Below are 27,807 nucleotides of genomic sequence, written 5' to 3' on the forward strand. Positions count from 1 at the left end.
GACTTCATTGGGGGGGCCTCTGAGGTGACCCTCGGGACTGCCCAAAGAAGGCCGTGTGCGCGCACGCTACCATCCCTCTTGTGTGGGTTTGCGAAGGGGCGGGGCCTTGCTTTGGTGGCTTTGGACGGTGACGCCCTCTTCCCCTCAAGGATGACTCTGATTGCCTGGGCGTGCGTGCGTAACTTCTTACGTGTGGAAGGGGCGGGGACTCAGGCCAGGGTCTGGGGGAACGAGTCCCGAGAGAGGTGAGTGTGAGCGCGAGCGCGTGCGCGCCGCGTAGCCCTGTTTAGGGGCGGGGCCTCGAGCTCCCGCTGGTGGCCTGGGGGCGTGGCCACGCGTACGTGTTGCGCAGATGAGGGGTCCTGGGCAGCGCTGGGCCCCGGGGGTCCCAGAGCGGAGTGAACTGGCGCTGTGGACGCAGAGAGCACGAGGTTCCTGCGCAGTTGCTATAGTGGGCGCTGCAGGGGCCAGGCCGGGGAAGACGGAGGTGAGGATGATTGAGAGCGTGTGATTGTGTGTCTGTCAGAGCCTGGAGCTGTGTGCCCGCTAATGCGTGAAATTGCGTGTCCAGGATTGCGTGGGGCGGTGGGCCCGAGACTGCGTGGGCTTCCGTGCTCGGCGACTACGTAAAGTGGTGTGCCCGATATTTCGTGGGATTATGTGCCCCCGAAGGTGTGCGGTTGCACGCCCGAGATTCCATGGGCTTCTGTCCCCACGATTGCGTGGGGTTGTGCACCTGCACTGGGTTGTGTGGGTGCAGTTGTGCCCTTATGACTCTGTGGAGTTTTGTGCCAGTGATTGTGTAGTGGATTCTGAGTCTGAGGTGAATGGCGCCAGCCGGGAGGTGAGGTGAGGGGTTGTGTCGGTGGCTCTGTGTGTGTTTGTTCGATGGAGTCGGCCTGTGTGGTGAAAGGAGCTGTGTCTCAGGACCACTTGTATATGAGTATGTCACTACGTAATCTGTGGCCTTTGTATGAGATGATAGAGCCTGTAGGGAGCTGGGAGTAGGTGTGTAAGTGCGGCTCTGAGGATTTCTGTTGTTGGAACGCATGTGCGTAGGACAGACTGATATGGCCGTTTATCATAGTCTGGGGTGACTGTGTGATTTGACCGTCGATCTGCCACAATATCAGTGGCTTTACGGTCGTGAGTATGTGGTGGTGTGTGACTATGTGATTGTGCCATCTTGGTGTATATCTCACTAACTGTGCAAACAGGTGTCCTTTTGGAGAGAATTATGAGAGGCTGTACAGGCATGACTGCGTATTTTGAGAAACTGTGAAACTGATTGTGCGAGGTTTTCATCCTGGTTAAAGTAGGATAATAATAGCACCTGCCTGGATGTTGGGAAGATTAAATGGGATAACATAGTTATAACAGCCTGCACAGAGCTTGCACATACTAAGCACTGCCTAAGTGTGGATGTTTGTTGTAGTGCTAATGGTCGGTTTTCTTTGGCCCTGTGCAGAGGTAAGGCTGTAGTGGTGAATCATGGAAGAGTTTGTGTCTCTGAACTTGGGACTGGGCATTCTTCGTCCTCACTAGCAGAGGATCTGACCATCTCCCGATTGAGCAGTGGTGCCGCCTCAGTAGACAGGCATCTGCGTTGTCTGTTTCTGAATGAATGTCCATTTGAGGAGAAGGCAAAGTCCACCCTGGACCCTGGGACCCTGGGTTGTGTGTCTCCTTCCTAATCAGGGTAGCTTGGGGAGTTAAGAGCATGGACTCTGAGGCCTCACTGCCTGACACTGACTCCTGGTTTCACCACTCACTACCTGTGTAAATTTGGGAGAGCTCACTTAAATCCACCACCTCTCAGTTTCACCTGCAAAACAGTGGTAATAGAACCAACGTCAGGTTTCTGATGAGCATTAAGTAGAACAGTGCCTTGCACAAAGAAATGATATATGAATTGTCATTATTTTTATTATTAGCATAGTAACCCTAGGGTTTTCACACTCAGAGAATAAAATCCAAAGGTAGAAAAGCAAAAAAAAAAAAAAAAAAAACCAAAGAGCCCCAGAGTAAAGGTTTCAGGTCAAGAGACAAAATAACCCTAAAGTTTAGGTCAGGGTAGTTCCATATAACACAGGGGTCTGGAAACATCTCTATGTCCATACCAGGGTTTCTCACCCTCCTCACTATGGACATTTTGGGCCAGATAATTTTTTGTTGGGGGGTGGAAGGGGGGCTGTCCAATATAATACAGGATGTTGAGCAGCAGCCACCAGATGTCAGTAGCACTTCCCTCCCAGTTGCAGCAAGCAAAAATGTCTCCAGACATTGCCAAGTGTCCTTTTGGGGCAAAATCATCCTGATTGAGAATTGCCGGTGTAAAGGACCGTGATGTAGGCACACTGTGGACAGACCCAGGGTATAACGATAGGGAAGAAAGCAAGGGGACTGGGGAAAGAGAGGAGGGAAGAGTTAATAAAGGGATATCGTTCTGAGATGAGAAGAAAGGTATCCATGGGCCAGGCACCCATGCTATCCTCTCAACATGACAGACAAGGCTCCTGCGCACCTGGAGCTTGCATTTAATAGGAGAGAGAAAAATAAAATCTATAACAAGTGGTAGATATTTTGAAAAGTAAAGCAGGGTGAAGGGATTAATGGGGTGACGGCAGGTGCTATTTTCAGAATCAACATCCAGGCTTCCCCTGGGCATCTCAGTCAACTCTAGAGCCAGGAATGGCCACTATCAGTGACTTCTTTGGAATCCCATGATCAGGGAATCTAAGAGTTTGGCTTTGAGCTTATCAAAGAGATTTCCAGTGCTGAGGTGTGGGCTTCAACAGGGAGAAGTCATATCTCCAGCCGTATTCCTGAGGCTCTGAGACTGAGGCAGTGGTTCTAAACTATGGCTTCCCATTAGCATCACCTTGGAAAGCTTTTTTAAAAAAAAAAAAAAAAAAAATAGCAACACCTTGACTAAATCCCCAGAGATTCTGATTTACTTGGTCTGGCATGGTGCATAGCCATAGTATTTATTAAAAAGCTCCCAAGAGACTCTAATGTACACGCAGGTTGAGAGCTACAGCTCTGAGTGCCTGCGGCACACCAAGTTCCTCTGGGGCCTCTAGGAATGAGAGAGATTGATTTCAAGGCGGGCAGGGGAGGATGCAAGTGACCAGTGCTACGTTGTCTTATCAAAACCAGTCCTCACAGCTGCACTTCCCTGCAATGGGGATATTTCTAGTACCATTGTACAAGCGAGGAACCAAATCTGTTCCTGGGCAAAGCAGAGAAGTGGCAGGCCTGACATTCATGTGCAAAGCCAATGTTCTTTCTATACAGCTGTGCTGGGGTCTTTGAAGAAAGTCTCTATGTTTATCTCTGGCCTCTGGGGCTGGCCTGTTTAGGGGAGGGGTGTCAAATATCTTCCAATATTTGACAGGTGGCATAGCAGAAGTAGACTGAAAGTGATGGAGCTCTGCTGGTCCATTTAGCTGGCTGGTTTTCAGGTATTTCAGGACCAGCCCCCAACTCAACATCCAGCACAGCTTGCAGGATCAGAGGGGTGCCAGGGCAGGAGAGGAAGAACCTTCAGTTGTTTTCCCTTGAGGGGAGGCAAAGCCAGTGACCAGTACTCTTTGAAGCATGTTTCTATCCAGATTTTAGCCATACTCACCTTGGAAGGCTATAGCTTTGTGCCTTTCAAAGCCATTTCCCATCTATCATCTGGGACTCAAAAACAGGCCAGGCTTACAGCCCTGCCCTGATGTGGTGTGTGGGAATCCAGCCTTTATTTTATTTTATTTTTATTTTATTTTATCTTTGCTTCTTGTTTTAAAGACATAATTATGCATGCATCAGGCAAAATGCCAAAGCATAGGGAGGAAAAAGTGAGTTTCAGAATTCCTTTTCAACGCCATGTGACCCGAGTCCCTTCTTCAGGGACAGTCACTGTCACCAACTCATTGTTTATCCTCCCAGAGCCTTTTTAAACTCGTGTTTATATCCTGTGGTTTTTTTTTCTGTATCTTTTCCCCCTCATAACCCTATATTCTGGAGATCATTTCACATAGAGCAGGTTTTTCTACTTCAGCACGGTTGACATTTTTAGCCAGATCATTCTTTTTGTGGGAGCTGTCCTGTGTATTGTAGGATGTTGAGCAGCATCCCTGGCCTCTACCCACTAGATGCCAGGAGCACCCCCATCCCCCAGTTGTGACAACACATTGCAAGTGTCCCTGGAGGACAGTATCGCCCCCAGTTAAGAATCAGTAATATGGTGCTACCTTGTTCCTTTTAAGGTCTCCATGGTGTCTCATTATGTGCATGTAATATTCACTTAGCCATTTTCCTATTGATGGGCAATTAGGTTGTTTCCAATCTCTTGATAGTAGTAGTAATAATAATAAATATAACTAACATTTGTTTAGTGCTGGTCCTGCTTCCTGGCACAACGCTAAGTGTGTTACATGTTTTAACTCATTTGATCTTCACCACAACCCTGTGGAGTCATTACTGTTGTTTGCCCCATGTTATAGATAAGGAAGGTAAGGCCCAGAGAGGATACATAGAGTGTCTGAAGTCACACAGATCATGAGTGGCACAGTTAGAAGGTGAACCCAGACAGCCTGGGTCTAGACCTACTCCCTTTCCCAAGAGACTGTACTGCCTCTTTCTACAAAACCTGCCACAATGAATATCCTTGTCTATCTGTCATTTTACACATACGCAAGGATGTCCAAAAACAAATACCAGAAATGAGGTTGCTGGGTTAAAGGGTATTACACGTATCTTCAGTCTTAATGACCTTGCCAACCTGCCTTCCATTGAAGTTGTACCAATTTCTCTCTTTCCAGTACTGTATGAGAATTCTAACCCCGGCCTTTTTGGCGAGTCTCAGTCTTCCTTGGTCTCCTGGATGCTTGATCTATACTGAGTTAAAAAAGAAAAGGAAGGCAAGCAATTACCATGTGCTGGTTGCTGAAGATATCTCACATAAACATCCTAACAGCAGAGGGTGAGGTAGATTTTCTCTACCCTCGTTGTACAGATGAGCAAACGGAGGCTTTGTGTAGCTTTCCCACAGCTAGTAATGGGCAGAGACAAGCTTTGAATCCAGAGTTACCTAATATCAAACCGCTATTCTTTCCTCCCCAGCAGTGCTGAGTTCCTTGGAGAAAATTGCTTTGTGGACAAGAATGCTTCTTAAATTTGGGGTATATGGGTGAGTGCAAATAGCCACATACCCCAAATTTAAAATGAGAACAGCAGGATAAACACAGTACAACTTCTGGAGCAATCCATTTTACCAGAGTAATTGGATGGGAAAAACCAAGTGATGTACTAATCAAGTAAATCATTTAAAACGTGATTTTTATATTATCAAAAACTCATTTATTATGAAGTAAAATGTAAAAGTTCACATGGATGTTTCAAAATGATACCAAAGACTTCAGAAGAGTTTTCTGTTATGGGGCAGTTGCTTTGGGGTACGTCTCAGACCACAGAGATAGGCACTAATCCTTCTCTGTTATTCAAGGGTATTAGTTGAAAGTTTGAGAATTCCCAGACAAAGGGTAGAGCTTTGTTTTGAGAGGCCCTGTGTCAGTAGTATGCTGGAGCTGGCTAGCACCAGGTCACACAGGCCCATTGTGCATGTATTATTCTATTTTCTGTTGCTTATAACAGAATACCTGAAATTGGATAGTCTATAAGAAAATGAAATTTATTTCTTACAGTTTCAGAGGCTGGGAAGTCCAAGGTTCAGGGGGCACATCTGATGAGGGCCTTCTTGGTGGGGACTCCCTACAGAGTCCCTGGTAACACGGAATATCAGATGGCAAGAATGGCAGGAGTGAGAGCTAGCGTGCTCACTTGCTCTCTTTATAAAGCTACTAGTCTGCTTCCTGATGACCCATTAAACCATTGACCCATTAATCCATTAATGGATTAATCCACTCATAAAGGCATACTCCTCATGATTCAATAATCTCTTGAAGGCGCCACCTTCCAGCACCACCACATTGGGAATCAAGGTCCCGTATGAGCTTTGGAGGGAACAATCATTTAGAACATACCAGCGCACGTGTCCCCCCTGCCTCATGTTCAGTGGCATCAGTTTGGTAGCTTATAGTCAACCATGGTGAGAATATTTACACCGTGGAAATTGGCAAAATGCTGCAAATCACCCACCCCACCTCACCCCCTTCAAGCTGCTTGTTACACATTCACTAGCACACCACTGTCCTGGGGTCTAATACAGAGAGCCCAGAACTGAGATGTCCAGGATTCTAGGGCAGGCAGGCAGGCCCCTTTGTCTCCGTTTTCTGTATGAGAGAAACCTTGCTCAGAGCAGTCAGAAAATTGAAGGCCAGGCTACTCAGTTTGTCACTGAGCCACAGTTCCTACACCTTAACATCGTATGTTCCAATTTCCCCCAAATCCTGTGGCCACTCTGATATAACAAAGGGAAATAGCTTATCACTATGGGGACATTTTCAGGAAGCAGTTCATCACATTGACACCTGTTGTATCCTGCCAGGGAGGACAGCAGAGGTGTTTTCTGTGCAGACTGCTGCACAAAGAGGGCAGATTGTGCCACTTGTGGTTAGGGGCTCAGATCTAAGCTCCATCAGTTAAAGCTCTGTGACAACAATCATCTTCCCTCTCTCATCCCCATGGTGAAAAATATGAACCCTGCATGATAGGTTTGCTATAAAGATTAAAGAAGATTGTGTAACACATATAAAGTATCCAGCACAGCTTTCATTCTCATCATCATTATTAACTGAGGAGGTGACGTTGCCACCCAGGTATTGAGCACATTCAACACACCTGAGCACTTACTTACGTAGAGCACATGAACAGAAGGACAGTAAATGTGACCTTTTACCCCAAACTCACAGCCCATAGAACTGGCCCCACTCAGCACTAATAACTTCAACAATGTTAATAAATATGACTTACCTCCATTGAGCACTGACTGTGGTATTATTTCATCTCATTCCTCACAACAACAGTCCTCCATCCTCCCTTTGCTGACATAAAGAGGAAGGTAAAGGCCCAGCAAGTTTCAGTAACTTGCCCAAGGTCACAAGCTACGCACACAAGAATGCTGGTCAAATCACAGTGTCCATTGGAGGACGAAGTAAAGCCAAAAGGCAAATGTAACAATAGAATGTGTTTCTCATGTAACGAAGTGGCACCTGGTGCCTGTCAAAGGGCACCTACCCTGGCCAAGAGGATTGGGGAAGGCTCCTTGAAGAAGTGATGATAAAGTTAGTATTTACTGTGAGCCATTCAGTCATTTAGTTAGCAAACAGTTAAGCCCCTTCCATGTGCTGGACACTGGTCCAAGGTACTGGTGATATACAGAGAGCCCTGTACTCAGGGTATATGCACTGGGTGGGTGGAGACAAGACTATGAGCACTAGACATAATAAGTAAATTTTGTAGCATGTTGGTGATAATGGCTGTGGAAAAAAGTACAAAACAAAACTAGAACTGGGTAAGGAAGAGCAGCAGTGATGGGTAGGTGGGATCGAGAGCAGGTTGCATTATAAATAGAAGAGTTAAGGTGAGCCTCGCTGAGAAGATGGATTCAAGCAAAGACAGAAGGAAGTGAGGAACTGACGAAGGGTTGTGGCAGCCCATTTAAGGACTGGCAACAAGGCACCAGCATGGGGGTGGGGGGAGGGGCATAAGTTTGAATCTTTTTCATTCTCACAGCAATTTCAGAAGTAGATTCCTTATTGTTATCATTTAACAGGTGAGGAAATTGCAGCACAGAGAGGTTGTGTAATTTTCCCAAGGTAACACAGCTAAGAACAGTTGTCACACCCAAGTGGTCTGACCCCAGAGTGATGTGACTAGCACTGTCCCGGCTGCCCGGCCCTTCCCTCCAATCCTGGTTAAAACAAGGCAGGGCCCCAAGCTCCCTTGTACAACCTCGATCTCTAGATCTTTGAGTCTGTGCATGAGGCAGGGCTGGTTGGTGTTCCAGGGCTCCTTTCTGCCCTGTTGGAGTGATCTTACAGGCCAACCTCAGCGATCGCCAGCCGGTCTCTTCATCTCACCATAGCCCATCTCTGAGATTCCTCTGAATTGCACATTTTTCCAGCACCAGGTCAATGACAAAGCAAAAGAAAACTGTTTGTTGGTTACATGAACTGGAAAGAAATGGCAGAAGGGTCACTGTGTGTGTTTCCTGTTGCCTCTGTGACAAATTGCCACAAAGTTAATGGCTTCAGACTGTCCATTTATTCTTTTGCAGTTCTGAAAGGCAGAAGTATAAAATGTTGTCCACAGGTACTTGTATTCTCTTCTTCCATCTTCAAAGTCAGCGGAATAGCATCTTCCTGTTGCTTTGCCTCCCACGGATTTGTCACCCCTTTCCCCCTGGGTGACGGAGCCACCAAAGATTACTTAAAGCCCATCTGTTTTGAGCAGTGAGAAGCCCCAGAAAGGAGTTAATATCCCAAAACTTCCTCAAGCACGAGGAGTCATTTCTTCCATTTGGGAAATTAACCACGAATTGGGATTCTATTCCTGCATTTATTCTCCAGACCAAGAAGTTACAGGAAGAGACATAGGTGGGGTTTTGCTAAGTACAGTTTAACAAGTTTTACAATAGAAGCTGGTAACATTCAGTAAAAAACAAGTCAGGTGGCATTCTGTTAGGCAATTAAGTGATCCACTAACAAAGGCTTGATTTAGCCAATATTCCTTTTCCCTCTAGCAGCTTTTTAGTAACTTTACATATCAATTAGTAACTTGTCTGTCTTAGAACCAGCAGCCTTGCTGTGTTACAATTCTTATCTTGCAAGGGAGACTCAATGCCCTGGGGGAAACATCCTGTCCTTTGCAAGGTCAATATTTGAAACTGCAAGGCTTTGGAAAACTAGGCCCTGTGAGGTACATTTGCTTTATGAATCCTCTACATCTTCCAATCTCTCTTTCTCTGACTCTGACCCCCCTGCCTCCCTCTTATAAGGACCCTTGGAATTATATTGAGCCCACCTGGATAATCCAAGATAATCTCCCAACTCCAAAATCCTTAGTCACATCTGCAGAGTCTCTTTTGTCCTGTAAAATACCATATTCATAGGTTCTGGTGATTAGGATGTGGACATCTTTGGGGGGCCATAACTCTGCTACCACAGTTACTAATGACCCAGGGCCTCCATTCCCCCTGCCCCAGCCCCAGGCAGGTCAAGTCAGGCATCCCCTCAGCGTGGTGTTGCATGTGTGGGGCATGGTGTTAATTAACAGCCCCTCCTGGACCATGGCTCAACCTCAGGGGACCCTGCCCCTACTTGTCCAGTGAGAGTGCCAGAGGAGTGGGCTGTGGCTCGGGCGGCATCCTGAGGGGTTGGAAAGTCCCACCTGTAGCTGCCTCCTGCTGGGACCAGGGCATTGATCTTGTGCCCCACCTTGGAACCAGCTTCTCACTGGTCCCCCTGTGAGGCTGATACAGCCAAGGGGTGTGGGGAGGGCAGTTACCTCTTACTGGCTCACATGTCAGTGTCCCTAAGACCACCTCCCGGGTCTGACCATTTTGCTAGGAGGACTCTCAGGACTCAGCTTATAGTTGTATTCACAGCTATGATTTATTACAGCAAAGGATGTAAAGAAATAGCAAAGGGAAAAGTTGTATGGGGCAAAGTTCAGAGGAAGCCAGGCATGAGGTCCCAGGTATTCTCTCCCAGTGGAATCCCGTGGGGCACACTAATTCCCCTAGTAATGAGTTATAACAACAACATGTTTAATGTTGTCTACCCACAATGCTCATCAGGGTCTTAGTGTCCAGGTTTGTTATTGTGAGCTGGTCATGTAGGCACCCTCTGCCTCACACAACAGATATACACCAGAGATATTGTGGGTTTGGTTTCAGACTACCCCAATAACAAATAGCACAACAAAGCAAGTCACATGAATTTGTTAGTTTCCCAGTGCGTATAAAAGTTATGTTCACACTAAAGTGTGCAATAACATTGTTTCTTTAAAAAAACAATGTATATACCTTAATGTAAAAATATTGTTAAAAATGCTAGCAGTCATCATCTGAGCTTTTGGCAGGTTCTCTTTTTGCTGGTGGAGCGTCTTGCCTCAATGTTGATGGCTGCTGACTGATCAGTGTGATGGTTGCTGAATGTTGGGGTGGCTGTGGCAATTTTTTAAAATCAGGCAACAGTGAAGTTTGCCACATTGATTGACTCTTCCTTTCATGAAAAAATTTCTCTGTAATATACCATGCCATTTGATAGCGTTTTACCCACAGTAGAACTTCTTTCAAGATATTGGAGTCGATCCTATGAAACTTTGCTGCTGCTTTATCAACTAAATCTATATAGTATTCTAAATCCTTTGTTGTCATTTCAGCAATGTTCACAACATCTCAAACAGGAGTAGATCCCATCTCAAGAAACCAGTTTCTTTGCTCACCCATAAGAAGCAACTCCTCATCCTCTAAAGTTTTAACATGAGACCATGAGATCACAGCAATTCTGTCACATCTTCAGGCTCCACTTCTAATTCTAGTTCTCTTGCTGTTTCTACCACATCTGCGGTTACTTCATCCACTGAAGTCTTGAACCCCTCAAAGTCATCTATGAGGGTTTGAATCAGCTTCTTCCAAACCCCTGTTAATATTGATATTTTGACCTCCAATGAATTAGAAATTTCTTAATGGCATCTAGAATGGTGAGTCTTTTCTGTAAGGTTTTCAATTTACTTTGCCCAGATCTATCAGAGGAATCACTATCTATAACAGCTATAGCCTTACAAAATGTATTTCTTAAATAATAAGACATGAAAGTAAAAATTACTCCTTGATCTGTGGACTGCAAAATGGATGTTGAAAACAACAATCTTCTTGTACATCTACATCAGAGCTCTTGGGTGACCAGGTGCATTGTCAATGAGCAGTCATATTTTGAAAGGAATCTTTGTTTCTGAGCAGCAGGTCCACAGTGGCTTGAATTGTGTCCCCCGAAAGTTTAATGTGTTCGAGGCTGTGTTCCCCACTGTGACAGTGTTAAGAGGTTGGGAAATCCTATTATGCTGATTGAAAGGTGGGGCCTTGAAGAGGTGATTAGATTGTGAGGACCTTGCCATGTGAATGATTTAATGGTGGTCATGGGTGTGGTTCTGAGGGCTTTAAAAGGAGAGCACCTGAGGAGCTATCTCTCTGCTCTACCATTCTGCCATGTGAGACTGTTGCATCACTGTTACTACCAACAAGGCCAGATGTGTTCCCTGGACTTTGGACTTCCCAACTTCCAAAACTAAGCAATAAATTTCCTTTTCTTACTAAGTATCCAATTTCAGGTACTTTGTTATAAGCAACAGATTAATACAGGGTGAGCTTAAAATAAACAGTAAGCTTAAAATATTCAGTAAACTGTGCTGTAAACAGATGTGTTGTTATCCAGGCTTTGTTGTTCCATTACTAGAGCACAGGCAGTGTAGATTTAGCATAATTCTTAAGGGCTCTAGGATTTTCAGAATGGTAAGTGAGCACTGGCTTCAATTTAAAGTCATCTGCTTCATTAGCCTCTAACAAGTGAGTTAGCCTGTCCTTTGAAGCTTTGAAGCTAGGCATTGATTTCTCCTCTCTAGCTATGAAAATCCTAGATGGCATCTTCTTCCAATATTAGGCCATTTCATCTACTTTGAAAATCTGTTGTTTTGCCACCTTCATCAATGATCTTAGCTAGATCTTCCAGATAACTTGCTGCAGCTTCTGCATCAGCACTTGCTGATTCACCTTGCACTTTTACAAGATGGAAAGCTTTTAAGCTTCTTTCCTTAAACCTCATGAACCAAATTCTGCTAGCTTCCAACTTTTCTTCTGCACCTTCCTCACCTCTCCCCCATCATAGAACTGAAGAGAGAGTTAGGGCCTTGCTCTGGATTAGGCTTTGGCTTAAGGGAATGTTGTGGCTGGTTTGATCTTCTAGCCAGACCACTCAAACTTTCTCCATATCAACAGTATGACTGTTTTTGCTTTCTTATTATTTTTGTGTTCACTGGAGTAACACTTTTAGTTTCCTTCAAGGACTTTTTCTTTGCATTCACAATTTGGCCATTTGGTGCAAGGGGCCTACCTTTCAGCCAGTCTTAGCTTTTGACATGCCTCCCTCACTAAGTGTAATCATTTCTAGCTTTTGATTTAAAGTGAGAGATGTGCAGTTCTTTCACTTGAACACTGAGAGGCCATTATAGGGCTATTAATTGGCCTAATTTTAATATTGTCATGTCTCAGGGAATAGGGAGGCCCAGGAGAGGGAAAGAGACTGCAGAAGGGCCAGTGGATGGAGCAGTCAGAACACACAACATTTATTGACTAAGTTTGTCATCTTATATGGGTGTGGTTCGTGATGTCCAAAAAGAATTATAGTAATAACATCAGAGGTCACTGATGACATCACCATAACAGATATAATAATAATTTAAAAGTTCGAAATGTGAGAATTACCAAAATGTAACACAGAGACACGAAGTGAGCACATGCTATTGGAAAAAATGGCGCCAGGAGATTTGCCAGACTCAGAGTTGCCACAGACCTTCAGTTTGTAAAAAATGCAGTATCTGAGAAGCTCAATAAAGTGAAGTGCAATAAAACAAGGTATGCCTGTGCCGTGATTTCAGACTTCCAGAAGGAAAGCAGATGTTCAGTATAAGTCATAATTTTTGTACAAACAGTGAGGCACAGTGGGCTACTCTTATTACTCAGAGAAGGTTTTATATCAAGATAGGGAACTGTCTTCCAGCCAGGTTCCCAGACACCAATTCAGGGCCAGCTTTACATGCAGGCCTCTCTCAGGAGAACAGCCTCAAGCCTGCTGTGTTGGCTGCTCTCTGCACAGCTTGTTTCCTCACACCTGGGCAGAGGGGAGAGCAGAGCACAGCATGGGTAAGAGCCAGGCATCTGGAGCAAATGCCCCAGTTTAAACCCTGGCTCTGCCACTTTTCTGCCTTATGGTCTTGGAGAAGTGATTCCTACCTCTCTGAGCTTCCACTACCTCATCGGATAAATGGCATTAATAATAGTACAAGGGGTCTTCCAAAAGTTCACGAAATGATTCCTATTGTCTTTTAATTCTATTTTTCCATGAACTTTTTGAAATACCCTCGTACTTGCCACCGTGGTTGGTGTGAGAATTAAAATGATAAACCTCAGAGTGGTGCTTGGCACATGTAAGTACTCAGTAATTATTAATCTTGTTAATAATTAATCTTAGTATTTATTACTTATTACTGTTACTTGTTATTATTGCTTTATCCCACAAAGAGAAGCATAATAAACCAAGCATTCTTCTGAGTGGGTTCTCTTAAACAGTACAAGGTCATGTTATGATTCATATTTTGCATCAAAACATACCTGTTATCTAACTGTGAATGTAAGCATGGCTTTCCCACCCCCAGGAGAGGAAGAAGAAACCATCTGTAGAGGCAAGCGTCCATATTTCCATTTGCAAGACCGCATCTTCCTGTACCTTTTTCATAAAAAGTCACAAAAAGAGCTTTGGGGGATGTAGCCACTGTGGTTGGCACATGGGTGTAATGATGGCATTCTTCAGAGGTGTGTGCTGAATTGTCATCATGTCTACAACTTTTAAACAATTTTTTTTTTAAGCATATGGAAAATGTTACATTTGGTGAAGAGTAATCAGGCATTCATTGTGCTATTCTTTTACTCTTCTCTAGATTTCAAGCTTTCCACAATGAGGAAAATACAAAGTCTGGCCTCATTTCTGCCCTCCTCCAAAAGATAAGTTAGAGGATTATGGAAGGGCTGCCCGCAGAACTGTTTCTCTATGATGAGGTTACATGATAAGATGGTTGAATTCCACCTCAGTTTCAGCACACAAGGTAGCACATTCAGGTCGTAGTTATTGCGTTAGTCAACAGTATTTATTGAGCTCCAGCTCTGTGCCAGGTGAGTTCTCAGCCCTGGAAGTAAAGCAGTGAACAAAACAGTCAAGGTCCTTTTTGCTCATCAAGGCCAAATCATTGTGGGAGGAGGGCATATTAACCACATAAACACATGCACACGCAAGCTTTTTTCAGAGATCAGTAAGTGCTATGAAGAAAACAAAATAATACACAAATATAGAGTCTATATTATGAAGCAGCACTATTCCACAGAAACATAACTTAAGGCATGTAATTTTAAATTTTCCAGTAGCCACAGCAAGAAATGTAAAAAGAAACATTCATCATTAAAGTTAATTTCAATGACACTATTTAACTCAGTTTATCCAAAATATTACCATTTCAACATGTAATCAATATAAACAGTTGACAGTGAGATATTTTGCATTCTTTCTTTCATACTGAGTCTTCGAAATCCCATACAAATTTTATATGTATGGCCCATTTCAATCTGGACACTTAATTTTCACTGGAGATACTTGATCTGTACTTAAATTTTACAAAATTTACCCTTGGAAAAGTAGAGTCACATACCCAACTTGTTCCAAACGTACTTAAAAGTTTTACAGTAACTGTATCAAGTATCAGTTTTTCATTTTACATTCATAACAAATTATTTTTAATTAAAAGTTTACCAATTATTTAAAATTTTATTTTATTAAATATTGCTTAATAGTAAATTGAATTAAATCATTAAAATTAGTTCCTCAGTTGCAGCAGCCTTATTTCCAGTGCTCAGTTATCACATATGACTAGTGGCATTCATCTTGGACAGTGCAGGTATAGACTGATTCAGGACAGAGACTCCTTTAGACTCTTTTAGTTGGGTAGAGGAGGACTTTTTTCAGGAGGTAATATTTGATCACATCTCACCTCCTTCACTCCTCCTACCCTGGTCCACACCACGAGCATTTCCCCCTGGATTTATACATAGCTGTCCAATGAATCCCCTCATCAGCTGTCCCCTGCTAACACACACAGTTTATTTGCCACATAGCCACTCCCCAGATTTTAAGTGTTAAGTTGTATTATGTTACTCCTCTGCCCAGCTCTCCCCCAATGATGTCTTGTTGCACTTAGGATCAAGTCCAAACTGTTTATCACCCCCTTCATGGACTGGCCACTCCTGCCCTCAGGCACCTCCTCCCCCATCTTACTCTGCTTTGGCCTGCTGACCTTGCTTCCCTCCACACTCAAAGCCTGCACCTGCCACAAGGCCTTTGCACCTGTCATACCTCTACCTGGAATGCTCTTCCCCTATCACCCATATGGCTCACACTTTCACTGCATTCAGACCTCAGCTCAATGTTGCCTCCTTGGAGAGGCCTTCCCTAACCACCCCATCACTCTCTAGCCCTGGCCCTTTTTTCTTCATAGAGATGATCTCAGCTATAATTGTGGTCTGTATGGACTTATTTTCCCTACTGGAATATAAGGTGCTTAAAAGCTGGTACTTTTCCACTCTAACTCACTGCGCTTTCCCCGGAACCTGGGACAGCACCTGACACCTAGTAGATGCTCAATAAATACTTGTCAGATGGACGCCAGGTGTTTGAGTACTTCTCATTTGCCTCCTGATCAGGAGCCTGCTGTGATCTTAGGAACAGACAGTGTTGGCTGTGTCCTTCCTGACCCTGAGAGAGGAAAGGAATGTGCCAGATGTTCTGACTTCCATTTTTGTAGGCATGTATGTATGTTTCCAGGTGAGGGGCTTGGGGACTCTTGAACCACCCAAAAGGCCCAATTGGCCTCATGAACTCTCTTCTCCCCCAGCCCCGCCTTACCAGCACTGTTCCTCTCTCTGAATCTGGAAAGGATGCCTGCTGCACGAAGGAAATCCAAATCCAAGGTAAGTGGTGAATCCTCTAACTTTGGGAACATTCTGTTTTGTCAGATGTGGACCATTTGCTTTCCTTCCATGGAGAATTCCTGCCTGTGAAAGACCCATCCAACAACCGTTATCCAATTTTCTCCCATCACCACGGAGGTTGGGAGCCTGAGGAGGGCCCAGCAGCCCTTTCTCCATTCTTCTCAGTGCTCATGTGACCATTCTCCTGCTCGTTCATCATCTCCAGGGGCTCTGTCAGTGCTGGGAAAAATACCTTCCCTGGAGGGAAAAAGAGCCACTGTGATTTCTTGATGGAGATGAATGCCCAAGTGAGACCTCTGAGGCAGAGGGATTCAACGTGTGCCGCGGAGTTAATCTCATCTTTTCACATTGCTTTTCCTTGTAAAGCCCATATATACATGGAGGAAATCTCTCTAGTTAAGGTTCCAAGTCAAGGAGGAACCACATAGCCCTTTTATTCAGTTTGAATGCATTGGAGTGAGGGCCGTGAGGAGGCATGGTCAGCCTCCTGTGATCTGCATACCTCAGCCCTGTAGGTGATCAAGTATTTTTCTACAAATGCAATTTCCCATAACAAATGCTTCTGCACTCCGAGTTATATGCATTAGCTCCCACTCACCACTATGATAAACTAACCACAAATTCAATAGCTCAAAACAGCACGCATTTATTATTGCACAGTTCTGTGGGTCAGAGCCCAGGCATGGCATAGTAGCATGTGCCAGTACTTCCTTTCTTTTCATTGCTGAATAAATTTGTTGTGTTTAGACCTCATCTTGTCTATCCATTCATCAATTGATGGGCATTTGGGTTGTTTCCACTCTTTGGCTGTTATGAGTATGCTGCTGTGAACATTCATGTACAAGTTTTTGTGTGGACATATGTTTTTATTTCTTTTGGGTATATGCCTGGTAGTGGAATTACTGAGTCCTCTGCTGTGAGTCTCACAGGGCTGAAATCTAGGTCTTGGCTGGCTGCGTTCTCATTCGGGGATCAGGTTCTCTTCCAGTCTTGCTGAATATTGGCAGGATTTAGTTCCTTCTCATGCTTTCCATGTGGCCCCCTTTTTCCACCTTTAAGCCAGCAACAACCAATAACCAAGTTGAGTCCAGGATAGTCGCCCTATTTTAAGGTCTCCCCATGTTAAGGTCAATGGTTAGTAACCTTGATTACATGCTCAAAAAACATTTACCCATGTGCAACATATGAGGGTACTTCAAAAAGTTCATGGAATATTTATGTTGTGTTTTAATTCTATTCTACGAACTTTCTGAAGTACTCTTGCATTGACATGCTCTTTAGAGAGCGTTAGGTTGGGAGCTTGAAGTGGGAGCCAGACTCTCCAAGTTGAACCCCACCACCTCCATAATAGCTATGAGACCTCTAGTAAGTTACCTTACCTCTCTGGGCCAGTTTCCTTGTCTATCCGTAACATACTGTGATCCTGTCGGTAGTGCCCCATCACTGGTTAGTGTGAGCACTAAATGAGCCAGTATGATTGGGTGCTTAGAAAAATGACTTGATTTTGTAAATGCCCAGCAGATCCAAGTTGCTATGCTTTGTTATACAACATAGTCTTTAGTAATAGCTATGTCATCACATTGTTTTTTAATTTATTTAAGACACCTGCCCCCTTTGGCCTCAGAACCCCAAATGCTTCCTGAATGTTTCCTGATACCATGTGATGTGTGGAAGCACAAGCTCTTGGTGAATGGACGTGTGATTTTCCATTTCAGGCACCAGTGACATTTGGGGACTTGGCCATCTACTTCTCCCGGGAGGAGTGGGAATGCCTGAGCCCCATTCAGAAGGATTTGTATGAAGATGTCATGTTAGAGAACTACCGGAACCTGGTTTCACTCGGTAAGGCTCTCCTTCCGCCATAATCCAGAATCAGCCTGTTGAGGGCCCTGTATCAGTCAGGGTCTAGTCGGGAAAATGGAAGCCACTCGAGTTTTTTATTTCTTTTTATTTTTAACAGCTTTATTGAGATATAATTCACATACTATACAGTTCACCCACATAGTGCATACAATGCAGTGGTTTTTAGTATATCACAAAGCTGTTCATCCATTACCACAATCAATTTTAGAACATTTTCATTACCCCCAAAAGAAACCCAAACCGATACCACAATCACTTCATTTCCCCTTTCCCATTCATCCCCTCCTCCCCAAAGATTAGGCAACTACTAGTCCACTTTCTGTCTGTATGGATTTGCCTATTCTGGGCCTTTCAGACAGGTGGAATCATAGTATGTGGCTTCTTTCACTTAGCATGTTTTCAAGGTTCATCCATGTTGTGGCATGTGCCAATACTTCATTTCTTTTTATTGCCTAATAATACTCCGTTATGTGAATAGACCACATCTTCTCTGTCCATTCATCAACTGATGGGCATTTGGATTGTTTCCACTCTTTGGCTGTGAACATTCATGTACAAGTTTTTGTGTGGACGTATGTTTTCATTTCTCTTGGGTATATACTTAGGAGTGGAATTGTTAGGTTATATGGAAATTCTGTATGTAACCTTTTAAGTATAACCTAGTCATTTTAAGAGAATTTAATATAAGAAATTGTTTTAACAGATGCTGTTAAAAGGTGACTAGTGGACAGTGATGTAATGCAGAGACGTGTAACTGCTGGATGCTGCCACCGTTCCTTGGGCTGGAAGGCCAAAGGAAAGAGTTTGGGGTTTTTAGGAGTAAAAGAAAGGGCCCTATAGAGCCAGAACTCAGACTTCTGAAGGAGGAGGTGGTGCACTGCTTGGTTGGTTTATACTTCTGAAGTGGTGAGCTGAGGGTAGTTCTGGGAGTGCAGGAAAAAATAAAACCAGAAATTGAAACCAACAGAGCTGCTATTGGTGGACATTGACAGGAAGCAGCTGGCAAAGGGGAAGTGTAGATTGCAAAGCCTGAGCCCTGGCATCACAAAACAGATCTTAGAAGCGTGGGGGTTGGAGCTGAAAGACAAGAGCTTAAAGACAACAGCTTAATAAACAGCCTTAAGAGTGTCTGACCCAATTTTCAGGAAAATAGTTGGCTTTTTAGAATTAGAACAACTCTACTGGCTATAAATGTATTTTCATCCTCCCTGTATGAGATTTAAAAAACCAAACTGTTGTTCCTACCTTCAAGCTCACCATTCAATACGGAGCACTCCAACACCAGATGTGTGGAGGTTTTCTCCTACATACCAAGCAGTTCTTCAGTGGACACCAGCTGGGTATCCTATAATTTAATTCAATTCTGTCACTATCTACCTGGAGATAGCATCACATCCCAAAGGTTAAGGGCTGATTCCCACAAGACCATCCCCCATTTCAGATGCCAGTTGCAAGTGTGGGCCTCTGGAACTTCTGACTGATCAAGTATAAATTGGGGGTTCCTTTGACCCACTTCTCAGGTTTATCATTTGTTAGAGCAGCTTACAGAACTCAGGAAAGCCCTGTACTTACAATTACTGGTTTAGTATAAAGGATATTACAAAGGATACAGATGGACAGCCAAATGGAAGAGATGCATAAGGCAAGGTATCAGGGAAGGGGTGCCACCCTCCAAATGTTCAGCAACCTTGAAGCTATCTGAATCCAGTCCTTTTGGGTTTTTGTGGAAGCTTCATTACATAGGCAAGGTTGATTAAATAACTGGTCATTGGTGATCAGCTCAACCTTCAACCCCTCTCCCCTACCCTGAGGGAGAACTGGAAGTCGGGCTGAAAGTTTCACCCTCTAATCATGTGATTGGTTCCCCTGGCAACCAGTCCCCATCAAGAGGCTTTCCAAGAGCCCCCAGCCACCAGTTATCTCATTAGCATACAAAAAGACGTTTATCACTTTGGAGATTTGAAGGGTTGTAGGAACTAAATGCCAGGAAACAAATAAAGACCAAATATTGATTTCTTATTATAAATCACAATATTACACTCTCCATTCTCCAGCTGCCCTTCACATCCTCTGTGCTTCCTTCATGCTAATAAACCCTTATTCTTTGACAAGGGCTTGGCTGTGACTTTTGTGCTGCCCACATTGTGGTCACTTCCCATGTTTGTCCTGTGTGCAGGTCTTTCCTTTCGGAGGCCAAATGTGATCACCTTATTGGAGAAAGGGAAAGCGCCCTGGATAGTGGAGCCAGTGAGAAAGCGCCCGGGCCCTGGTGAGTGACAGAACTGAAGCATATGTCTTAGTCTGTTTAGGCTGCTATAATAATACCATAAACTGGGTGTCTTATGAACAACAGAAATTTCTCTCACAGATCTGGAGGCTGGGAAGTCCATGATCAAGGCAGATTCAGTTTCTGGTAAGAGCCCATTTCCTGGTTCATAGACAGCACCTTCTCACTCTACCCTCACATGGTGGAAGGGGCAAGGGAGCTCTCAGGCCTCTTTTATCAGGGCACTCAGACCATGCATGAGGATTCCACCCTCACAACCTGATTCACTACCCAAAGGCCTCACCTTCTAACGCCCTCACCTTGAGGCTTAGGATTTCAACAGGTGAATTTTGGGGGGACACAAACATTCAGTCTATTGCAGTGTAGAAGTAGGCATTCTGTGTAAGAGCCCATGTGATTACGAGGTGGCAACCTCTTTAAGATGTTATTTGAGAGCCCCCTGCCCCCACCTCAAAGACCCCAGGCTTACACAGAGAATGCAGGTCACTTAAGTATGAGTCCTAGTGGGAGAATAACCAACATTTAATAAGCCCTTACTAGGTATCAGGCACTCTTCTAAGTATAGGTTCCTCCCAACAACTCTATAAGGTGGGTGCTATTATTACCCCTACTTTACAGATAAGCAAACTGAGGTTTAGAGAGGTTCAGTGATTTACCCAAGGTCACCCAGCTAGGAAGTGTCAGTGGAGCTGGGTTTGAAGCCCAGACTCCAGTCTGTATCCAGAAGCTCAGCTCCTCCCACTGTCATCCACACCTATCCCTCGCCTGTGTTTCTTTTACATTTCCCTTCAGAGAAAGTGTATTCCAACCTCTCTGGTGATAACACTAACCATGATAATGTTCAAATTTGCATCATTTTTGCATGCTTTAAAAAAAAAAAAAGTTAATTTTTTACACAACTGTTCTTTGGCTACTTTTCAAGGACTCATTTCCTTTACATGCCCTTTGGTTGGCCATGTTAGGCCTTCTTTTATTTGTTTTTTTAAGTAGCATTTGTAGAGTTTCTGCTTGGACAGGACATGCTGTTCTAGGAGCTAGGGACCAGCAGAGTGCTGTAAGCTGGGAGGAAGGGGCACTAACTCAGGCATCTGACTTTGGTGACTTCCAAGTTCTAAGAGTGTGTAATAAGAAGAAGCCAGACGGCAGATGGAAGGACCATCTTCACGTCAACGTGAAAGGAGGAGAAATGTCCTTCATTAAAATTCGGTTTTTTAGTTATAGAAGAAATTTAGCTACATTACATAAAGTTTGGAACAAGGAAAGACAAAAACAGTTACACATATTTATCACTGATAACTGTACTTGCTTATTTCATGAAATTGATTTTCATGGCTATTATCATAAAGTTCATATATTTCTGCTTTTTTCACTTGTTTTAGTAGAAATGTTCTGTTAGTAGACTCTTGTGACCTGTTTTCCATTTAGATTCTAATTCCTTATTAATCTCAACATATCTATATGAGAGTACTTCAAAAACTATGTGGAATAATAGAATTAAAAGATGATATGAATCTTTCCATGAATTTTTGAAGACCCCTCACATAAGTGGTTTTGCCATTGTGGTTTGAATCACGGAAGTAGGATCACTGGGCCAAAGGGTAGAACTACTTTTCATACTCTGGATACTTCTGAATTGCTTTTCAGAAGAATTGTCAAATTGCCAACCCTCAATAAATAACCTGGGCATAAGTCTCCATTGAGCTTTTCTAGTAGACAGCATAACTCACATGTTGTTGCAATTTGTTGCTGGAGGAATGAAGCGTAGCCCTTGTGATTCCAGGGGGAGAAGACTCCTGGAAGCTCATGCCTGGTTTCCTCTCGACTTTGCCCCATTAACCTGTTCCCTTTGCTGATTTTACTTTGTATCCTTTCACTGTAATAAATTATAGCCATGAGTATAACTAAAAAAGAATTATCAAATCAGTGCCATCAACAGTAATGGGATTATAGTGTCAGTTTGATTCCCATACTCACTGGTAGTGGATACTGTTGTTAAAACTTTTCTCTTAAGTTACTAAAATAAGTTAATATCAGTCAGCATTTATTGCAGACTTACTATGTGCAGGTTCTTTGTGAAGGCCTATAAGTTCATTATCTCATTTAATCCTCACAACACTTGTAGGAACCTCTGTCATTCCCATGTGACAGAAGAGAGTCGGAGTCCTAGGTTAAATAACTTTCCCAGGATCTCCCATCCAGGAAGTGCTGGAGCAAGGTTTGGAGCTCTGGCAGTTTGCCTGTTGAGCCCATATGGATATACTGGTTATCCACACTGGTCTATGTACACTGGGTAGACCATACTTCTTTTTTTTTCTTTTTAGCTTTTGTAATTAACTTTAATATAGAAAAGACATTAACCATTTGACATCCCATTTTATTTCAAATATTTCCGTATTCTGTCCTGTGGCTTTTTATTTTACTTACCTCTTATTTTTCTATCTGGGTATATGAAAGTTTTTTTCATTTTCATGTGGCTGAAGGTGTTGTCATTCACATTGTAATTTCTCGTGTTATTTCTATAATTAGAAATTTGTCTGCTTTCTAGAATTTGGGATATATTCCATATTATCTTATTTTAGTTTGTTGCTAATTGTTTTATATTTTAATATTAAACTAATAATTAATTTACCTGGGATTAATTTTGGTATATGCTGTGGTTTAAGGGACTTCCAGATTGAAAACAGGGAGAGGAGCTAATGGGATATGTTAGTATTCGACACAAGAAAGAGTGAGATCCTGATTAAAAGAAGATGCAAAAAAAAAAAAAAGAAGGCAGGAATTTGAGGAAAATGTGGGTGGGAGAAGCAGCAGAATTTATGTGACTTATGGAATATGAGGCAGAAAAGATTATAGGATAAATCCTGGATTTCTTGTCTGGCTGATGCCACTAGCTTCACTGTGAAAGTTTCAGTTATCTCCCTTCTTTCATTCTCCATTTTTGCCAGATTATTTTGTGATACTTCTACTAATAATAACTATAATGGTAGCTACTGCCAGATATTAAACAACTGCAGGTCCACAAAGCTTTCTCTAGAACCCTTGGAGTGAGATGTGTTTCATATTCAAAATTGTTCAGATTTTAGAAAAGTAAACAGGTCATATTGTGTAACACACACAGTAGGGGTTGGAGCAATACACCCAAATCAAATACATTAATATTTCCACAAAAAAATGTAACTGGTTAGCTTCCTATATACAATAAATGAAGGCTATGAATAGCCTCATTGTACTTCAGGGGGTTTTGTTCCAAATGTTCAAACACACACACACACAGAAAAAAAAAAAGCAAGAAAGAAAAAAGAAAAGAAAGCTTTGGCTCTCAGATTTTTTTAATACTGGAATGGCAGATAGGAAGGTATAGTATGTGCCAGAAATTTTGTACATGTTATTTTCAATTCTCACAAAAAAACTGTGAGGTAGGTAATTATATCTGCATTTCAAAGAACATAATGCTGATAGTAATAAAAGGTAAAGAGAGTTTTTCATGGTGATGCAGGTAAATGACAAGCACTTCAGTAAATTCCAAGTATGCTTTTCAAGCACAGCTGTCCAGTAGAAATATAATGTGAGCCGCATATGTAATTAAAATTTTTCTAGTATCTATGTTAAGATAAATTTTAAAAAATAGGTCAAATTAATTTTAATAATATATTTTATTTAACCTGTGTATCCAAAATACTATGACATGTAATCAATATTTTTATAATGAAATATTTTACTTACTTCTTTGTGTACTAAGTCTTCACAATCTGGTGTGTGTTTATTTTTTTATTTTTTTTATTTTTATTTTTTTTTTGTATTTTTTGTGACCGGCACTCAGCCAGTGAGTGCACCGGCCATTCCTATATAGGATCCGAACCCGCGGCGGGAGCGTTGCCGCGCTCCCAGCGCCGCACTCTCCCGAGTGCGCCACGGGCTCGGCCCTGGTGTGTGTTTATACTCATAATACATCTCAAATCAGACCAGCCATATTTCAAGTGCTCAGTAGCTACACATGACTAGTGGCTACTGTATTGAATAACATGGTTCTAAAGTCTGTGTTCTGTTTATTGTGCCATATACACTCAAATTTATAATCAGTGTGCCACACATGTACTTTACCTTTTTTTTTAGAGTTTTTCCTACTTTTCTGAGTTAAGTTTTTACCCTTCTAAATATCTAAATGCTCGATTCTAATTACTACTAGGTTTTTTTAAAGATTTGATTTTAGGAATACATTTTTAAAATTTATGACTTTATTGAGGTATAATTTACATATCATAAAATTCACCCTTTTAAGAGTATAATTCATTGATTTTTCATAAATTTACCAAGTAGTGTAACCATCCCCATAATCTAGTTTTAGAATATTTTCATCACCCCAGTGAGATCTTTCATGCATATTTACAGTTAATCTTTCTTCCCACCTCCAGCCCCAGGCAATCACGTCTGTTTATATAGATTTGCCTTTTCTAAACAATTCATATGATAAAAATATCTAATGAATAACCTATGGAGTTTAATGTGGTATATGGTATAAAATTTATCCTATAAATAAAACTTTGATTTATTCATTTTCAAATTGCAAACTCCCCTGAATTCCAGTTATTAAATATTTCTGAGAAGCCCTTAGTATGGTAATGGAAACAATAATAAGACACTAAAAAGTTATTGTTCTGGTTAGTATCATGGTTATTATGACTGAGGTGGACAGTGACTGCATTTATATTATACAAACTTCATTTTTCCCGCACAGGGAAACAAACATTTAATTTCTTGATGTCTTTCAGACTCAGGGCCTAAGTGCGAGACCAAGAAGTTACCTCCAAATCAATGCAACCAGTCTGGGCAAAGCATCTATCACAAACCAGTTTCTGCACAACAAAAAGTTCCCATAGGGAAGAAGGGCCACAACAAAAATTCAGCCCTAATAAAACCCAAGAAAGGTCATTCAGGGAAGAAATCTTTAAAATGTAATGACTGTGGGAAAACCTTTAGTCGAAGCTTATCTCTTAAACTTCATCAGAATTCTCATATTGGAGAGAGGCCTTATGAATGCAGTAATTGTAGAAAAGCTTTTAGACAGATCTCATCCCTCATTCTTCATCAGAGAATTCATGATGGAAAAAATATCCATGAATGTGATAAATGTAGGAAAAAATTCAATCAGAAAACCACCCTTATTCTGCATAGGAGAATTCATGATGGAAAGGAAACCTTTATTTGTGGGAAGGCCTTGCATCAATTCCCATCTCTCAGTACACATCAGAAAATTCACATCGTTGAGAACATCCACCAGTGCAGAAAATGTGGGAAAGCCTTCAGTCGGATGTCATCCCTTTTACTTCATAAGAGAATTCACAATGTAAAGAAAATACATACATGCAATCAATGTGGGAAAGTCTTCAAAAAGAAATCAGTCCTTGTTATACATAAAAGAATTCATACTGGAGAGAGAACCCTTGAAAGTGAGAAGGTCTTATCTCAGAGTCTACAGAAGAGAAGGCACCATTTAGAGAATCCTTATAAATGCAGAAAATGTGGGAAATCCTTTAATAAGATTTCACCCCTTATGCTTCATCAGAAAATTCACACTTCAGAGAAACCCTTCAAATGTAATAAATGTGAGAAAGTCTTCAAGCGGCTTTCAACCCTTGTTCTGCATCTAAGAACTCACAATGGAAAGAAACTATACAGATGCAATAAATGTGAGAAGGTCTGCAATCGGCATTCATCCCTTATTCAACATCAAAAAGTTCATAAAAAGAAAAAGAAACTCTTTGAATGTAAGGAATGTGGGAAGATGTTTTGTGGAACTGCAAACCTTAAAATACATCAGAACATTCATTCTGAAGAGAAACCTTTTAAATGCAATAAGTGTAGTAAAGTTTTTGGCCGCCAGTCATTTCTTATTGAACATCAGAGAATTCATACTGGTGAAAAACCCTATCAGTGTGAAGAATGTGGGAAAGCCTTCAGTCATCGAATATCTCTTACTCGACATAAGAGAATTCATACTGAAGATAGACCCTATGAATGTGATCAGTGTGGGAAGGCCTTCAGTCAGAGTGCACACCTTGCCCAACATGAAAGAATTCACACCGGAGAGAAGCCATATACATGCAAAACATGCGGGAAAGCCTTTAGTCAGCGCACATCCCTTATTCTACATGAAAGAAGTCACACTGGAGAGAAACCCTATGAGTGTAATGAATGTGGGAAGGCATTTAGCAGTGGTTCAGACCTTATTCGACATCAGAGAAGTCATTCTTCAGAGAAACCCTATGAATGTAGTAAATGTGGGAAGGCATATAGTCGGAGCTCATCCCTGATTCGACATCAGAATACACATTCCGAAGAAAAAGCCTAAGTGGTTTTAAATCCGTGAAAGTAAAGAAAGAGGCTGTTAAAGAAGCAGAGTCAGAGGCATGGGAAAAAAGGTATTTGTCTATAACATATATTTTGTATATATGGGACCATTTCATGATGTCACTTTGAAAGCCAAAGAGCAAAAGTCATTGGTGACTTTTGACCTGAGGATTTGAAATCAACTAAGGCAAGCTTAGAAAATTGGATCTGTTGTTATGACTGAAGACCATTTTTTATTTTATAAGAATTACTGATATTTTATTTCTAGTGTAGTGTTAATGATGTTTCATTGGTCACAAGAAAGTGGAATTGTGAAGTCCATTTTTGTGAATGGGACTTAAGACTGATTTAAGGTCACGTGAAAAGAGTATGAGTCTGTTCCTCAGAACTAGAACTATCAAATGTAAGGAACGTCCTCGTAAAACAGGATGCCACTTTCAGCTGACAGAAACTTGTGGGTGAAAGTAAAGAAGAGTGAATCTTTAGGGCTGTAAAGATAGCACTCATAATGGCATGGAGCAAAGAGTCATTACCATATTGTCTCCATGGATATGAGGATAGATAATCTTCAGAATGTAAAAATCTAACATGCCTGAGACAGGCTAACAGGAAAAGAACAAGGATGTCTCAAAGACTGAGAAACTTCTGAGCAGGGAGAAATTATTTGTTATTGTTTTATGTGAAAATAAATTGTCTGTATTTTTGTGAATAAACATCAGTATTTTTATGTAATGCTTGTGTGCAACAAGTGTTTGGTGGAATGTGGATTGTTATGGACTGTTTGAGTCCCCCCAAAATTAATGTGTTGAAGCCCTAACCCAAATGTGATGGTATTTGAAAATAAGACCTTTGGGAGGCACTTAGGTTGAGATGAAGTTGTGAGGATAGGGCTTTCATGATGGTATTATTGCTTTTATAAGAGACATCAGAGAGCTTGCTCTTTCTCTGCACCATGTGAGAAGGGCACAATGAGAAGGCAGCCATCTGCAAACCAGGAAGAGAGCTCTCACCAGAACCTGACCATACTGGCACCCTGATCTTGGACTTTCAGCTTCCAGAACTCTGAGAAGTAAGTTTCAGTTCTTTAAGCCACTCTGTTTATGGTATTTTTGTTATGGCAGCCCAAGCTGACTAATACATGGGGAAAACCCTAAATCTGGGCTCTCTTTCTGTCAGCTGTTCACCATATATAATAGCTTTCAGTCCCCTTGCTCCAGCTTGTGCAAAAATATGTAAGAAATAAAATCAAAGATTTTTTTTTGGTTTTTGGTTTTTTGTAATTATATATAGTTGGACTCTTCTGTGTAAGTTTTCCTTCTTTAAAAGCTGTTTTTGAGAACACCTGTACCTTGTTAAAATGACTTGGTGAAATGTATGTCCACAATGGCTAGGTCATTCTAACTTTGACCACAACTGAGAAAAAACAACCAAAATTGTGAGGAGTGAGTATGCATGCTGGATAACAGAACAACTAACTTTCTATTTAAATTTGTCCGTTTAGATTTATAAGTAAGCATAAAAACTCACCACGTGGAGCAAATGGGTG

The 27,807-nt window shown here is 42.0% G+C and overlaps 1 protein-coding gene across 1 annotated transcript; it reads left to right on the top strand.

Moving 5' to 3' along the window:
- Positions 1–326: 326 nt before the first annotated feature.
- ZNF667 (zinc finger protein 667) lies at positions 327–27,518 on the top strand. Its single transcript, XM_063088615.1, has 4 exons — positions 327–487; positions 17,479–17,605; positions 19,803–19,895; positions 24,683–27,518. Exons 1-4 carry the CDS (start codon positions 353–355, stop codon positions 26,260–26,262), a joined length of 1,935 nt encoding a protein of 644 aa, XP_062944685.1. The 5' UTR covers positions 327–352; the 3' UTR covers positions 26,263–27,518.
- The last annotated feature ends 289 nt before the right edge of the window (positions 27,519–27,807 follow it).

Source organism: Cynocephalus volans, chromosome 3 (genome assembly GCF_027409185.1).
Source record: "Cynocephalus volans isolate mCynVol1 chromosome 3, mCynVol1.pri, whole genome shotgun sequence".
Classification (NCBI taxonomy): Eukaryota; Metazoa; Chordata; class Mammalia; order Dermoptera; family Cynocephalidae; genus Cynocephalus; species Cynocephalus volans.